Below are 17,146 nucleotides of genomic sequence, written 5' to 3'. Positions count from 1 at the left end.
GTGTGTGTGTGTGTGTGTGTGTGTATGTGTTGTTGGAGCCCAAGAACTTCTTTTATTTTTGTAGTACCCGGAGTTGAACTCAGGACCTTGTGCTTATGAGGCCAGCACTCTATGCCTGAACCATGAGACACACCTCCAGTCCTTTTTAAAACTGGTTACTTTGGGGATAAGAGCCTTGATTCTTGCCTGTGGGCTCATACCTAGACTGTGACCCACCTATCTTAGGTTTCCCACACAGCTAGGAAGACAAGCACTATCCTACCCAGTATGGTTGCCAATGTGTCTCATGAATTCTTCTGCCCAAGCTGGCCTCAAACTGAGATCCTCTTGATTTCAGCATTCACAAGTTGCTAGGATCACAAGCAAGGGCCCCTGCCACTCAGCTGGAGCCCAGGATTGTATGCATGCTGGGCAAGCACTCTACCACTGAGCCATAATCTAAACCTAGAAATGGATCAGAATAAATGCTTGTATCATGACAGTCATGAGAAGGCTGTGAAGGACAAGTTTGGAATATTTGAAGATGTCACAGAGAACTTGGTGAGTTTGGGAGGCTTCCTGGTGGAAGGGGCCTTTCTGCAGGGATTGGGAAATGTATGGCTGACAGTAGTCACCACACAGTCCTTAAACATCATGTCTTGGATTTTGTTCTTTGGGCTTAGGGAAGGAGCAAACAGTTGTCTTTCTCCTTTGGAATCCTTTCGAAGACCAATTTTGTTTGGCTAATGGTCTGTTTTTTGCTTTAGGAGTCTGATTATCTTTCTATGAGTTTCTCTTACTTGCATTCATGTTACCACCTGGCTTCTGAGTTTGGGCCTCACTGCTGGGCTAGCTGCCTCCCCACCTTTCTACCCAGTTCTGGATTATCTTGGGCCAGTCTCCTCTTCCCAGGCAACAGTTCAACACTGTGCCATCCCACCCTACCTGTCCAACCACTGCCCCAAACCACTATGGGCCACTGCCTTGTCACCTTGTTCCTCCCTTTTGCCCAATGCAGATGCCCCTGGGATGGACAGGAGGTAGATTCCAGACCCCAAGTTAAGAATCTCTCAGATGCTCCAGCCCCTTATGTAAGAGGGCACAGCATTGGCACAGAACCCATACACTTCCTCCCATATGTTTTCCATCATCTCTAGATGACTTAGAAATGCCTAACACAATGTCAGTCCTGAGTAAATAGTTGTTATACTATATTGCCTAGGCAATAATGACTAGAAAAAAAGTCTTTCCCTGAACATTTTCAATCCTCTGAAGCTGGTAGAATCTGCCAGTGCAGAACCCAAAGATATAGAGGAACCTGTGCTCTCTCTTGTCTCCCCCACCCCCACTTAATCCTTAGTCTCTTCCCTCCCAGAAAGGGCTAGGGCATAATAGGTGCTCTGCCCCCTTGGTCACACCCAATATAATAGCCATGAGAAAGCCTCATTTACATTTGGAAATTCTCTTGCTGGCTAATCGGCTTATGTTCACATCCATTTAGGATTTGTGGATGAGGGCTGTCACACTGCCAGGCTGCAGGCACATAAACATCAAACCAAGCACCATCTCCACTCACAGAGACCACAGTCCTAATGTGGGCGTGAGAATAATAGCATAGATACCTACAAGCATTGCAAGGAAATGTGGGGTCTTCTGAGTGGGACGAGACACCTTTATCTGGGCATCAAGCATGTCCTTGAGGGGACCCTGGATACAGGCATTCTAAACATAGGTGGGAGGCCAGGCAGAAGTTGTGGCAGCCTGAGAAAGACAGGCTGAAGCAGTTGGCACTGATGAGGAATACAGAGGTGAGGGGTCAGACCTGCAGAATGCCCATGAGACATTAGAAGGAGAAGGGTCTTTATCTGTTAAGATAAAGAAACGTGAAACGTTTCCATGCAGAGGCATGACCCCATCAGAGCACTGTGCACCCTGCTTGTGCATCAGACTGAAGGATTTCAGAAAAGTGAGCATAGCATCCAATAGCCTAAATGAGAAGAGAAATAATGAGGTCATATGCTAAGCTCAGCAGTGGATGGAAAGGAAGAGGTGGAATCTGTCAGACAGGAGGTGGCAGGACAGGGGCAGGGAGAACTTAGATTTATCTTGATTTTTTTCTCTTTTCTTCTCCTCCCTCCCTCCCTCCCTCCCTCCCTCCCTCCCTCCCTCCCTCCCTCCCTCCCTCCCTCCCTCCCTCCCTCTGTCCCTCCCTTCTTCCCTTTCTCACTCCCTCCATCCCTCCCTCCGTCCCTCCCTCCGTCCCTCCCTCCGTCCCTCCCTCCGTCCCTCCCTCCCTTTTATCTTTCTTTCCTTTCATTCTTTTATTTCTCTTTTTTTTGTTACTGGAGCTTGAAACTCAGAGATTTGGGCTTATAAAAGTGGTTTACCACCTAAGTCATGTCTCCAGCCTGCTTTTGCTTTTTTTTTTTTTTTTTTTTTAGATCATTTTGTTTTGATTTTGAAAGGATATGACCTAGTCATACCAGGGGACCATGTGGAGATAATCACGGACCGGAGAAGAAGGTTTATAAGGAGGTTTAGTAGTGGGGCCAAATCTCCCACAGGTGAGGAAGCGAAATGGTGACTGCATCTTTTCCAGGTGGTAGCTTCTCTGGGGCTAAAGGGGAAATAGGTAGGACTTAATGGTGAGTAAGAGTGGCTCATTATAGTTCTAGGGCAGGGAGTTTAGTTATGGGTGGACCTGGGGGATAATGGGAGGAGCTGAGGACCTAAGGCAGGGGAAATGCTAACATTCTCCCATTTGTTGTTTATTAATAACAGAGGAGGGGTACCAGGCCAGGAGAGTATGGATAGAGCTTGTTTCTTCTGGAGCTATTTCCTGCTGTAAAGGGGTGAAGTAGTCAGGGGTCCCTGATTCATCATTTGGCTGGGTACCATCCAAGCAGTATTTGCTTGATAGTTTGGTTGGTAAAGGTCCTCATCATTTCCATAAGAATGGTTGTCAGAGCCAGTGGGTGCCATGGTCTCTTCTGGCTACCTCCTGCAGCTTGGGAACATCAAGGAGTCACTGGGTCTGGGGGTCTTCAGGATCCAGATCTGCACTGGACAGAGAAGTGTAATGAAGCCTCCAGTTGCCTATAGTAACAGGATGCCCTTGAACTGCAAGTTCCCAGTTGGTGTCCTGAGTGAGGGATATTATCACAGGACCAGTTAACATGAAGGACATGGGAGAACACACCCTGGCTACAATCCAGAAAAATTCCATTTGGAGCATAAACTCAATTGTGGCCCATTACAAGGATGGAGGAATAACTGGACTGGGGGCAGGAAGGGAATGTTTAAGGGTATTTTGGGGGGGGGGCAACTGGATAGTGGACTGGTTGGGAGTAACCAGTCAGAGGCTAATATATATATATACAAATAGCAAGTAACAAAAGTAAGAATGCAAGTTCCTGTCCAGATGGAAAGTGGACAGGTATGGGCATTAGGTGGGCAAGCAACTATTCCTCTTGATCCTGTCCAGTTGGAACATGGACAGGTATGGACATTAGGGGGGTAAGCAACTATTCCTCTTGATCCTATCCAGTTGGAACATGGACAGGTATAGTCTTGGCCATAAAATCCCTTTTTATTTCCAGTTAAACAACAAGGAGACCAATAGGAGTAGAGCTTACCTGTAACTTGTTGAGAATTGACCAACAAATACTTGACAGAGTTCTACAATGACAAAACTCAGTAGATGTGATAGAGTCTTCAAAAAACAACTGTTAAGTACTTTAGATTCTTGGGCTATTTAACCACTAGCATTGTGCCGAGAATCCAAACTTGGCACCTTTTTGCTATTTGCCAAAATGCATCTAACTACAAAATAGCATAAAACAAAATCATATCATTTTTTTGAATATATACCCCTTGTTGTCTAACTTGTGGGAATTAACATTACTGGCAGGTGGAAGAGAACACAAATGAATGATAATCAAGAGGGCAAAGGGTCAGGACAATGTAAAAGTCTCAGTGTCAGTGGATCCAAAGTGGCTTGTGTCTTCCATCCTGAATCACCAGCTTAGTTAGTCATGTGTGATGGAGGCAGGCGGGAGAGATGGGTTGGATCTGGGCAGAGTCCCTTGGATGGATTGTCACACTTCCTGCTGGGGTGACTGCAAATTCTACACAGACTGGTTAAAGACATTTGAAATCTCCCAGTATTTCCTGGTTGCTTACTCTGAGTACTCTGGTTTTTGCAGGCTAGTACCCTACCGGTTTCCAATAACCATCTCTTGCAAGTACAGTCTAAAATTCAGTTGGTATTCATGTTTAAACCTTTTCCCAGTCGCAAAATCCACAAAAACCAAAGGCCAACAACCAAGTCTGCTCTCTGCAGTGGCCATGACAGTTTCTGAGACATAGAGGGGGAAGATACCAATGCTACCCCAATACAAACCTGTGGTCACCAAACACAACTCTCATGCTTTTAAAGTTGTAGTAAGAGTCACAGACATGTGTCTTACCTCACTGCACACTTGAAGCCTCAGCTGCAACTCTGTCATGACAGGCCTGCTATAAACCCAACTCTAATTTTCGAATTATACACATTACTGAGTCTTTCAGAACTGAGCTACTTGAGGCAGGCAGAGCCAGGGCAGGAGTGCTCAGAACTTGGCACCAAGATTTCGGTCACTGCGGCCCAGTGGCCTTGGCCCAGTGGTCTAACAGAAAATCGGATCTGAGCCCCTGGCTAATGGTCACTCACCCTGGATGGAGGTTCAAATTTGTTGTGGTGGTGGATGGAAGTAGAGCACTCAGGCAGGAGAAAGTTACCTTGGTGGTCCTCTGGGTGGGCTTAGGACAGCAGAATAGGTCCCAGGAGCTGCTTGGAACCCCCAGAAATGGGGGAGCAAATCCACAGGGGAACCTATCCCGGGTTCAGCACCAATGAAAAGATATGTCCCAGTCATCCCAGGGGACCACGCAGAGATAGTCACAGACAGGAGAAGAAGGTGTATAAGGAGGTTTATCAGTGGGGCCATTATCTCCCACAGGAGAGGTAGCAACATGGTGGCTACACCTTATCCAGGTGGTAGCTTCTCTTGGGCTAAAGGGGAAGTAGGTAGCTATTAGTGGTGAGTGGGAGTGGCCCATTATAGTTCTAGGGCAGGGAGTTTAGTTATGGGTGGATCTGGGGACTAAAGGGTGCTTAGGCCCCAAGGCCAGGGAAATGCTAACAGTTTTGAGACTGAATCTCATTATATAGGCCAGGCTGACATGGAACTCATGATCTCCTTGCCTCAGCCTCTTGGATTCTGGTATTCCAAGTATGTTTCACCATATGTGGCTTTTTTTTTCAGGGGGGGTATTTTTTGTTGTGTTTTTACTGTTGTTTATTTGTTTTCAGGTAGAGTTTTGTGCTTTTGCCAAGGGCAGCCATGGGCCATGATTGTCCAACCTCTGCTTCTAGGTTAACTGGAATTGCAGGTATGCACTGTTGTGCCAAGTCGCGAGACGACCACCAAGAAGGCCACTGAGACTCAGACATTCCAAAATGCAAAAGCAAGGCAAGGCTTTATTCAAGCAAGCTGCAACTCCGGCCACGTCCTACCCACCGACACAACGGAGGTTAGGAGGAAGCCTCGAGCTGCGATTACACAGGGCTTATAAAGGCAAAAACAAAGTTCCAGCAATCAGGTGTTCAAGCAAGCAAGATTAGAACACAGGTACAAATCTGATTGGCTCAGGGCTCGAGGCATTCTGGGGGCAGTCAGAGTTAAGCATTCCCAGTAGTTAGAGTTCTAGACTGGCTGGGCCCTAATAAGCTTGTCCTGGGTTTGCTCACAGGGCCTGCTTATCTCAGGTTCACGTGGTAAAGTGGGGTTCGCGTGGTAAAGTGGCGCCTGACTTCAAAGTCTGGCACTTCATTCCCCCCCCCCCCTTTTTTTTTTGGTACTTTGGGAGCCAATCATGGCTCCATTCTGTCCATTTCAATGGCTTGCGTGTCTAGGGGATGATATAGAGATAAGGCATGGGCCAATAGGGCCCAAAGTAGTAACCAAAGGGCCTGTCACCATTTCTCACAAGTACAGTCTCTGTACCTCTGTTTTGCATGCCTCTAGTTTATCCTGCCTCATCTTCCCCAAAACAACTCTGGTCCCTCGGTTTTAAAGGGGGGCTGATGGGTGAAGATCATCCATCTTCTGTAACTTCTTCAGGCTGACTCAGGGGCATTGACCTTACCTAGCCAGGAACCTATAACCTTAGTCTACTTTACCAAGGGACTGCACACATCAAACTGGACAGGACTCCTGCTCATCATACTCGGGAAGTAGCTTATTCAGGTTCGGGTCCAAGTGATCTGGCACATCCCAGTTGCCTGTGGCCAGATCACATAAGTCTACTACTATGTCTGGCCACCAGGTTCCTAAGAGGGCTTCCTTAGTTGCTAAAATAAGGGGATCACCCCACTTTGGAGTGAGCTGCCAAAATAATTGGAAAGGCTGGTGAGGGTTAACGTCAACATTAGCCAGGGTAGCAAGGAAAGAAGGCAAAAAGAAAATTATAACAATATTCAGTCTAACTTTCTTTTCTTTTTTTTTTTTTTTTTGCCAGTCCTGGGCTTGGACTCAGGCCTGAGCACTGTCCCTGGCTTCTTCTCGCTCAAGGCTAGCACTCTACCACCTGAGCCACAGTGCCCCTGCTGGCCGTTTTCCATATATGTGGTGCTGGGGAATCGAACCGAGAGCTTCATGTGTAGGAGGCAAGCACTCTTGCCACTAGGCCATATTCCCAGCCCCTAACTTTCTTTTCTTGAGGCAAAGGCGAAGCGGCTGAGTTGGGTACTTGGAGACCTCCCAAGTTCCACCATGGTAGTCATCGTCCAGGGCAAAGGGGTCAGCTGGTCTGGGGTGGGAGCAATGGACCCGTGGCAATGCCGTCTACCTTGAGGGCGGTGGGAGTAGTCAGTAGCACTACATAGGGTCCCTTACACTGTGGTTCTAAGGATTTGGGGTTATGCCTCTGGATGAACACCCAGTCCCCTGGTGTGAATAAATAGGGGGTAGGGACAGAAGCAGAATCATATAATGCATTAAGTTGGGGGCCACATATTCTTGTGCATGAGCTGCAAATAATTGAGTTTACACAAAAATTCATCATCATCCAAATCAGCAAGCAATTCAATCTGAAGGCTAGGGATAATGGGCAGAGGTTACCTGTACATTATTTCAAAAGGAGTAAAGCCAAGCTGATAGGGAGAATTTCTTACTCTAAACAGAGCAAAAGGAAGGAGTGACACCCAGTCTGCGCATGTCTCTAAGGCCAATTTAGTTAAGGTCTCTTTTAGAGTCCGAATCATTCTCTCTATCTGTCCTGAACTCTGGGGTCTATAAGCACAATGCAATTTCCAATCTGTCCCCAGTGCGGCGGCTATTCCCTGACTTGCTTTTGAGACGAACGCTGGTCTGTTGTCCGACCCAATGGTGGATGGGAAGCCATACCTGGGTAGGATTTCTTCCAGGATCTTCTTAGCCACTACATTCGCAGTCTCATGCTTTGTTGGATAGGCTTCAACCCATCCTGAAAAGGTGTCTACAAAAACTAGCAAATATTTGTATCCAAATTTTCTACTTCCCAATACATGCCTGGCCTATCCCCATGGAGGCGAGCTCCTTTAGTAACTTGTTGATTGGGGGTATTGGTAAGCTGACAGGCCTAACAGGCCTTGCAATTTTTAACAATATCTTCAATAAGTTAATTTCCTTGTCTAATTTTCACTTTGGAGTGTTGGAGCAAGTCCTGCATTCTTCGGGTTCCCATGTGAGAAGCTCAGTGGATTCTCTTAAGGATCCCCTTACCCAGCCCTTGTGGCAAGATAAGTTTCCCTTCACAAGTTTTCCACCAGTCATTGTTTCCTTCTCTGTTCGGGGTTTTGTGGGCCATGGGAATTTTCACTATCCACTCCAAGTCTTCTTGGGAATACTGGGGTACAGGAGGCAAAGCTCCTGGCCCTGGGTCGACTAGAGTCAATACCTCTGTTCATATAGAAGCTTGACATTCTCAGCAAATCCAGGTATCCACAGCCGGCAAAAGCCTGCTGTTGCTGTTCCCAGGAATTCTGACTTGTCTGGCTGATTTAGGCACAGGTATTTTCAGCACAGTCTCTTTACATGCATCTGACAGCCAACGCTTGCCTTCTCTTAATATGAAGCCCAAATATGTGACTTCAGGTTTACAAATTTGTGCCTTTTAACATTCTAGTTTGTAAAAGCTTTTGCCTGACTGGCTGGGGAACTGATCTCTGATGACCTTTGCAGGGCTTTAACAGGTCTCAGTAAGGACACAATCTCAGATCTACAAGCTCTCTTTCCTGAACAGATGTATCAGCTTAAAATTCTTACTGCCAGTCAGAGCTTTGAGTAGATGCGTGGGGTTGGGATTTTAAACTATCCTCTTATTTGACAAACTTACCTTTACTAGCCACTATCACAGATGACTGGCAAGTTCCTGCCCAGTAGACAGACATGGGCATTGGAAAGGCATGCTTACCAACTATTCTTCTAGGACTTCCCGGCTTTGATTAACTTTTGAAAAGCCAAACGGGAGTGACTCTAGGATCTGACACCATCTCTGCATTCCAAGCAGTGGCTTACTGACTCTGGATGCTCTACCACTTTTCTCCCAGGAGGAGTGACTTTCCACTGGACTTGGACTCAGGGCCTGAGCACTGTCTCCCAGCTCTCCAGCTCAAGACTAGCACCCTACCACTTTGACCTCCACACAACTCCATTCCCAGCACACTGCTGGCTGATTAGAGACAGGTCTCTCACAGGGACCTTTCTCTGCCCGGGCTGGCTTCGAACCGCAGATCAATGAGTCTTACAAGAGGCCACTTTCCTCCACTTAAAAGCAACAAGGTGGTCCACACAGAAGTAGTTTTTAAGTATGCTCTTACCTGGAACTTATTAAGGCCAGTATTAGATCTTGACAAACTTGTAGGAATCACCTGTGCTTCTCTGTAGGCCTGCTGGAAACTGTTACAAAAAACCTACAAAGAATCTGGAATGGCAATTTAACATTTTGGTAGCCATAATTCTCCTTTTCTCACTTTGCAATAATTATTTAGGACAATTTTACTTCCAAATTTCTTATCTAGAAATGTATTCTTGATTTCCAAAGCCTTTTTAACACTAACACAACACTTTAGCTTTTATCTGCATTGGAAAAACTCTGAAGCTTACCGCATGGCATGAAGACCTTTGAATTTTTCCATAATGCAAGAATTACAATTACAGAATTAGAAATATCTATTCAGCTTTCCAATATATTAGTGATAAACATTGGCCCATTTTGCCATTTCTTCCTCCATACATAGAGTTAATGAGAGTTTACTTCTATCCCCATTAGTTTAATATATATATCCTTTTAAATCCAAATTTCTGACACTTAGCTCTGATTTTTTAACTATAGTTCCTCTTTAAAACAATGCAATAATCCTTTAAAGCATTTGGTAATGCCCTAACTTGATGACCATTTGAATTTAAACTTGAAAACCCACACAATTTTACATCATACTAACAGTCTTGAACATGTTTACACTCACGCCTGTGCACACACATACATATTCAAAAGATCTTAAAGCACGCAGAATAAGCATCGGCCGTACATTTTCCAGCGGTAAGAGGTATTTTGTCATTCTTACTCCTGCAACACCCAAATTTTAAGACAAAAACCTTTAACAAATGATTTTTAGCATTCTCCAGCCTCATTTCCAGGGCTTGATAGTTTTCGTAAAACATTTTTAGTCTTAGTAAAACATTTTAGCACACCAAATAATTTTCTGCTTAAGAAGGCTGGGTGGGGGTCCCCCCAGAGTTCTTTTTGCGGACACTCACACTGATTGTGAGCTGTCGCCTGTACATCTCATGCAGGTTTGACACAAAAGAGACTGTCATACTTACAAACACAGACGACAGCGCTGCACGGTGGGGTCACTCCCCACCACCTGCAGGTGGCTTGGGCTGGCCCCATGTCTGCCCCTGTTGGCGGCAGCTGAGGGTCAGGAATCGGGGCCAATGCCTCCGTGCCCTGGGCTGCTGGCACCAGGACTGGTCAGGACCCTCCAGAGCAGAGGGCACAGCTGAAACATTTTAAGAAAGGCCAAACCCAAGCTGCAGTGTCCCTGTCAACTAGTACCCTCCAGGTGTCTGAGCTATCTCCTTGACCTCCCTCCAGTGAGCTAGGGTCAAATCTAGGGGGCTAGATGGAGGTCCCCAAGATAGAATGTTACCCATAGTTCTGATCAGATGTTTATTTCAAAAGGCTACAAGAAAAAAACAAACAATACAACACACAGGCCTGAGAATTAGAAAATCTATGAGTCGGAGATTTCCTAGGTTGGCCCACAAGCTTCCTCCTGCAAGCTAGAAGCAGTAGGAGCAGACCTAAGTTGGCCCACAACCTCCCGCAAGGGTGCAGGAGGAGTGGACCCAAGTGGACTCAGGTAATGGTGGAGATCCGGAGCGTCCCCCAGTCTCCCTGGAATTGCCAAGTAAGCGCGTGCACTTCGAAAACTCCTTTAAGAACTCCTTTAAGAAATAAGCAAAAGCAAAACAGACAAACAGACAAATTAGAGGACAAGACAAATGAACAGCGCTGTTTCCTTACCTTTGGAGTCTGGGGTCTCGGGGGTCTCTGGGGTGATCCCGGACGAGCCCCCAAATGTTGTGCCAAGTCGCAAGACGACCACCAAGAAGGCCACCGAGACTCAGACATTCCGAAATGCAAAAGCCAGGCAAGGCTTTATTCAAGCAAGCTGCAACTCGGGCCTCGTCCTACCCACCGACACAGTGGAGGTTAGTAGGAATCCTCGAGCTGTGATTACACAGGGCTTATAAAGGCAAAAACAAAGTTCCAGCAATCAGGTGTTCAAGCAAGCAAGATTAGGACACAGGTACAAATCTGATTGGCTCAGGGCTCGAGGCATTCTGGGGGCAGTCAGAGTTAAGCATTCCCAGCAGTTAGAGTTCTAGACTGGCTGGGCCCTAATAAGCTTGTCCTGGGTTTGCTCACAGGGCCTGCTTATCTCAGGTTCACGTGGTAAAGTGGGGTTCGTGTGGTAAAGTGGCGCCTGACTTCAAAGTCTGGCACTTCATTCACCACCATGCCTGTCTGTTCTCTTGGATTTCTACCTTTCATAGTAACATTATACAGTGAGAATGGGGTACACTAGAGAACAATGGGGGAATGGGTTTGGAAGAAAGGAAATGAACCCATATTTTGTGTTTCCTTGGGAGTACATCTCAATGTACCCCAAGATGTCTATCCTATGTTTGTATGGCTGGATCTGTGCTTAAGGGTTATCTGGGCTAGAGATGTCATTCAGAAAGCCATGTGTGTGAACATAGCCCAGCACTTGGATTTCACCTTGGAGTGGTCACCATTGTACCATGAGCTGCACTATCACGTGGTGTCCTAGAATTTTCATTTCTTCAGCAGAGAGCTGTGACCATTATATGGGAAAGTCTGTAGGAGAGAGTCCTGAAGCACAAGTTTAACGCAGCAGCCAAGGAGCCCTTGAAGGGACAGTCAGAGAGGAGGAATTCATAGGATGGGGATGCCATGAAAGGCAATGGAAAATAGATTGTCGAGACAATCAGAGACAACCTGACAGGTTTATTATAGGTTTATGGTAGGGCAATGAATGAAAACACCAAGAGAGCTCAGGTTAGTTAGGAAATCAGCCAGATGGGAAGGTTCTGTGGCTGTGAATGAAGTAACATTACTCTTGTTTTCATGTGAACTCACCACATCCACTAGACATGGTTTGTGAAATTTTGGCAAGTCCCTATCTCCCTCATGGCTCCATGGCTTGTGGCTATCCAGAGCATTTCATCATGCAGAGCAGCCCCCAATGCAGTGCTAGAAAGTCCAAGGTACAGGTGTTAGTAACTTGCTTCTCTGGTGCTGTCTAGGAACTTGCTATGCTCTTCATTAAGTTAACTCTGTGGCTAAATTGGGACTGTGTTTAGTTCCTGGAGGGTGAGGTATTTCCCCCTACTTTGAGGTTGGACCATCTGACTCCCAGAAGCCTGTCTGAGAGCCTGAGTCCACCCTCCCTTCCCAGATGAATGCTTTATCCAGATGCCAAGTTCAAAAGATTGTGAGCAAGTCCCCAAGCACAACAGAAGAAGTCACTAGATGGAAATGTAAGGGAGAATGTAGCACTAGCTTTCTAATGCAGAGACTCCTTGAGAGTGGAATGCTGTGCTCTGCTCCTGTCTCTGATGTCAGCTCTTGATAACATGATTATTTACAAAGTGGGTTCATCCGCTAAATCATTTTTACTTTATAGTCATCTGACGGGGAGGCATTCAAATCATCTACCACAGAGGTTGGCAAATTGGGGCCTATGGATTAAATTAAACTCACAGCCTATTTTTTGTTAATATTGGAACACAGCCATGCCCTTTTATTTACACACCATCTGCAGCCACTTTGCACCAAGAAGGCTGAGTGGAGTCATTGCCACAGAGAACATAGCATCAACAAAGCCAATATATATTTACTGTTATTGTCAAAGTGATGTACAGAGGGGTTACAGCTTCATACGTTAGGCCATGGGTACATTTCTTGTACTATTTGTTACCTCCTCCCTCACTCCCCCCTCCCCCTACCCCTTTCCCTTTCCCTCCATGAGTTGTTAAGTTGGTTTACACCAAATGCTTTTGTAAGTATTGCTTTTGGTGTCATTTGTATTTTTATCCTTTATCTCTTGATTTTGATATTCTCTTTCCCTTCCCTAGTTCTAATACCAGTATATACGGTATCCAGGGTATTCAGATGAGATACGGTGATAGCACAGGGACAACGACAAGAAGGGGATACAAGAAGATCATCAACAACAAAAAACTACCGTTTCACATGGCATGTTGAAAGTAATTACAACAGTGATATAACACTCGTTTCCATAACATGGAGTTCATTTCACTTATCATCATCTTATGTGTTCATAAGGGCATAGCTGTTGGGCTCTTGTGATCCTCTGCTGTGACTACCCAAAAGATTACAAACAAGAACACACTAAAGCCACCAGCACAACAATGTTCATTGCAGCACAATTCATCATTGCCAAAATATCGGATGAACACAGATGCCCCTCAGTAGACGAATGGATCAGGAAAATGTGGTACATATACACAATGGAATTTTATTCCTCGATCAGAAAGAACGACATTGCCCCATTCGTAAGGAAATGTAAAGACTTGGAAAAAATTGTGCTAAGAAGTGAGCCAGACCCTAAGAAACATGGACTCTATGGTTTCCCTCATAGGGAATAATTAGCACAGGTTTAGGCTAGTCACACAGAAAAAAAATGTTGATCTTTCATGGAACAGGTAGAACCATTCATTTTATAGAAATAGAAATGGAGTCTTCTGGGTGGTAGTAGATTTATTCTGGGTCATATATAAGCAAGCATTTACTCATAGTCATTTGTGAGCAAGCTATAGCTAGACCACTCCTATCTGCTCATAATTTTTCTTCTTCCTTGGTCTTCAGAAGGTTTAATTTAGAATAAGGGGAACTGAGTTCATGGATTAGTAACTAAAGAAATTCATTGGAGGGCTGGGAATATGGCCTAGTGGCAAGAGTGCTTGCCTGGTATACATGAAGCCCTGGGTTCGATTCCCCAGCACCACGTATACAGAAAACAGCCAGAAGTGGTGCTGTGGCTCAAGTGGCAGAGTGCTAGCCTTGAGCAAAAAGAAGCCAGGGACAGTGCTCAGGCCCTGAGTCCAAGGCCCAGGACTGGCAAAAAAAAAAGAAAGAAATTCATTGGAAGTAATAACTAGGTCTGAGGTACACCTTCCCATGTTATTTCAGAGTCAACTAAACCTCAGGAGAATTTATAATTTAAATTGAATTTTCCATGCTTTTATTAATGTGTTTTAATTGTGCAGTGCAGGAGACTTCGCTGTGGTATGAAAATTGTTTCAATGCTCTTTTTGACAAAGAGCTGTCTGTCTATGCTTTATTAGGTCTGTGAATGAAACTTGGCATGGACTAAACTAAGGTTTGGACTTCAGGAGTCATTTGCCAAATAGTTTTCTTGATTTCTTACTTTAATCTTTAAATGAGTGGATTTCTTATTCCAGCTTTATCATCCCAAGAACAAATTTGACTTTCTGGTCAAATTTTCCAGCACAGCACTTTTCAACCCAGTTTTCCAGCTTTCCCTTTCCTTTGTTACAAATAATTGCTTGCTTTTCTAAATTCCTAAATAGAATGGCCTTGCTAATTTCTTGGTAATAAAAGTTGCCCTGGAAACTTCATCCCAAAACACCAGTCTGGGGCTGGGAATATGGCCTAGTGGTAAAGTGCTCACCTCGCATACATGAAGCCCTGGGTTCGATTCCCCAGCACCACATATATAGAAAAAGCCAGAAGTGGCACTGTGGCTCAAGTGGTAGAGTGCTAGCCTTGAGCAAAAATAAGCCAGGGACAATGCTCAGGCCCTGAGTTCAGGCCCCAGGACTGGCAAAAAACAAAACAAAATGAAACCAAAACAGCAGTCTGTTTCCTCCTGTCCATCTGTGTTGAGCAAATGTGAAACTAAAGAGATGTTGGTATCTGGCACACTCAATTGAGCAAATTAAGCTATGTATGTATGTGTGTATGCATGCACATTTCTGTGTCTTCTTTATTTTGGCCTTATTATTTTTTAATAGATGCTCAGTGGAAAGCTGCTAGACTTGAAAAATCTTACCCTTAATCTCTTTAGGGTAGGCTTTGTTTTTCTCTTCCAGGGCATCCATTTTAATTTGTAATGTTTAGGTAATACTTATATATGTAGCACACCCCTCACTAACCACCAATTTTTAAGGTCAATAATCTTTTTTTTGTAGAAAATGCCAGATGGTTCATTCACACTACTGATTACATTGAAGACCCACAAAAGTCAAATGACAAAGGAAATTGATTTTATTGCTTGATTTATCCTAGGAAGTTGTGTTATTTTGGGAAAAAAAAGGTTCTTTGTTGGTAAATAGTTTGAGCACATCACACCTCATTGGCTGTTAGTGGGAGCTGCTGATTAGCAGCAAGTATTAGAGATATGGAAGTGGAGCTAAAAGAAGTGTGTGGACTAGACTAAGCATGGTGGCACACATTTGTAATCCCAGCTACACAGAAGACAGAGGTAGAACGATCATGGTCCAAAATTTGCTTGAGCAAAAATGCAACACTCTATCTGAAAAATAAACTAAAAGCAAAAAGAGTTGAAGATATGGTTCAAGTGGTAGAGCATATGCCTAGCAAGCAACAAGGGCACAGGTTCAAAATCCAGTACTGCCCCCTCCAAAAAAAAAAAAAATTAACTGTAAGAGCTATTCTCTTCTTCACTGAATAACTCAAAAGAAGCCCAAACTGTCCATCTATGTATTCTCATGTATATGTCCTGGGAGAAGCTTTGCTCATCACAGGCCCAGCACTATGCTCACCACTATGGCCCAGAAACTGGTGAATTGGGCAACAGAATGTGGTGTGTGTACACAATGGGAGATATATTTTACTGTGTGACTCAACTTTGATGCTATCATGTTCCATCAAATGGCAACAGACCGCATGATTCTATTTATATGAAATGTTTAGAATAAGAAATTCATAGAAACAGAGTAGATTAAAGGTTACCAAGGGCTGGAAAATGGGGTGACGGCTAATGAGTTCAATGTTGAGGTGATCAAAATGTGCTATAATTAGATAGTGGTGAGGGTTGCACAATTCTGAAGTTACTTAAACACACTGTGCTTTTACAGAGTGAGTTTTGTACTGTGTGAATTATATAGCAGTCAAAAAATTACTAAGTTCTCCAAGATGGCTGCGTGGGGAAGGAGGCGTCTGGGCCCAGGCAGCAGCGGCGGCAGCTCCCGAGAGAAGAGGGTAAGCTTGTCGGCCACGGACTGCTACATAGTACACAAGATCTACAATGGGGAGAACCCCCAGGACCAGTTTGAGTACGAGCTGGAGCAGGCCTTGGAAGCCCAGTACAAGGTACATTGTGATAGAGCCCACCCGCATTGGTGATGAGACAGCATGCTGGATCACCGTGGGCAACTGCTTGCACAAGACAGCTGTGCTGGCGGGCACCACCTGCCTCTTCACCCCATTGGCACTGCCCCGGGATTATTCCCACTACATCTCCCTGCCTGCCGGCGTGCTCAGCCTGGCCTGCTGCAGCCTCTATGGGATCTCCTGGTGGTTTGACCCGTGCTGTAAGCACCAGGTGGAGTACGATGCCTGTAAACTGTCCCGCCTGCCTCTGCACACGCTCACCTCCTCCACCCCAGTGGTGCTGGTCCGGAAGGACGACCTGCACAGAAAGAGACTGCACAACACGATAGCATTGGCTGCCCTGGTGTACTGTGTAAAGAAGGTTTACGAGCTCTACGCTGTATGACTCCAGGAGAGCGAGACGCAGAGCAGAACTGCGCAGCCCACAGGAGAGGAGAGCACTCAGATCGCCACAGCAATATTTTGTGCTTGCTCTGTGAGGCAGCAGAGCCTGGGAAGGTGTTTGGTTTCATACTTGTTATTTTTTAAAAAATAACACAGGGTAACCACGAGTTTTTTCAGCTCATTACACTAGGTGTGGATTTCCATAACCCAGGAGTGGGTCCGTGGCTGTGGAAGTCTGGCTAGGTGTTGGAATGTGGATGGAGGCCAACGCTTCTGATGGGTGTGAACGCGCTTGGGGGGGGGGGGGTGTCTTTAAGTGTATTGTTTAACTGCACCATTCAGAGCCAACCAGAAGCTGTTGACCATTAAAATTATGAGAATTTCAAAAAAAAAAAAAAAGATTTACTAAGCATAGATATGTGCAAGGAGGGTAGGTAAGCATGTGACATTCTTGTTGGCCCACTGGGAGCAATTCCTTAGACATCTTGGTTGGGTTTTTCTTGGTTGTGGTTCCCTAACTTAGATGTGCTACAGAAACATCTATGATATGGAATTTGCTTTTAAAAAATACCAGTATAGGGCTGAGTTGATAGAGCACCAGTCAGTGAATGAGTTAGGTATTGAGTCTGAGTTCCAGTGTTGGACCAAAAAAAGAAAAGAAAACACCAAAACAGAAGTCCATCACAGATCCACTGAATTGGAATCTGCTATTTAGAAAGAGTGAACATTTTTTACTTTATATGCTTTTAAAAAATTGTCTTTAAGT

At 45.1% G+C, this 17,146-nt stretch overlaps 2 protein-coding genes and 1 long non-coding RNA gene across 7 annotated transcripts in view; 2 read left to right on the top strand and 1 right to left on the bottom strand.

The window, feature by feature from the left end:
- Gas7 (growth arrest specific 7) overlaps positions 1–17,146 on the top strand; it is a 220,655-nt gene that overhangs the window by 135,721 nt on the left and 67,788 nt on the right. The window lies entirely within an intron of this gene.
- On the bottom strand, positions 2,593–9,654 carry LOC125365571. Its single transcript, XR_007213723.1, has 3 exons — positions 9,640–9,654; positions 8,285–8,289; positions 2,593–2,733 (listed from the first exon to the last, which is right to left on the bottom strand). It is a non-coding gene; the product is annotated as an uncharacterized LOC125365571 (long non-coding RNA).
- On the top strand, positions 15,799–16,529 carry LOC125365570 (transmembrane protein 11, mitochondrial-like). The gene is given in 2 exon segments (XM_048365739.1): positions 15,799–15,975; positions 15,977–16,529. Coding segments are annotated over 2 exon segments (582 nt in total). The 3' UTR covers positions 16,382–16,529.

Source organism: Perognathus longimembris, chromosome 17, assembly GCF_023159225.1.
Source record: "Perognathus longimembris pacificus isolate PPM17 chromosome 17, ASM2315922v1, whole genome shotgun sequence".
In the NCBI taxonomy this organism is placed as follows: Eukaryota; Metazoa; Chordata; class Mammalia; order Rodentia; family Heteromyidae; genus Perognathus; species Perognathus longimembris.
This window is presented reverse-complemented; position numbering and strand designations above follow the sequence as displayed.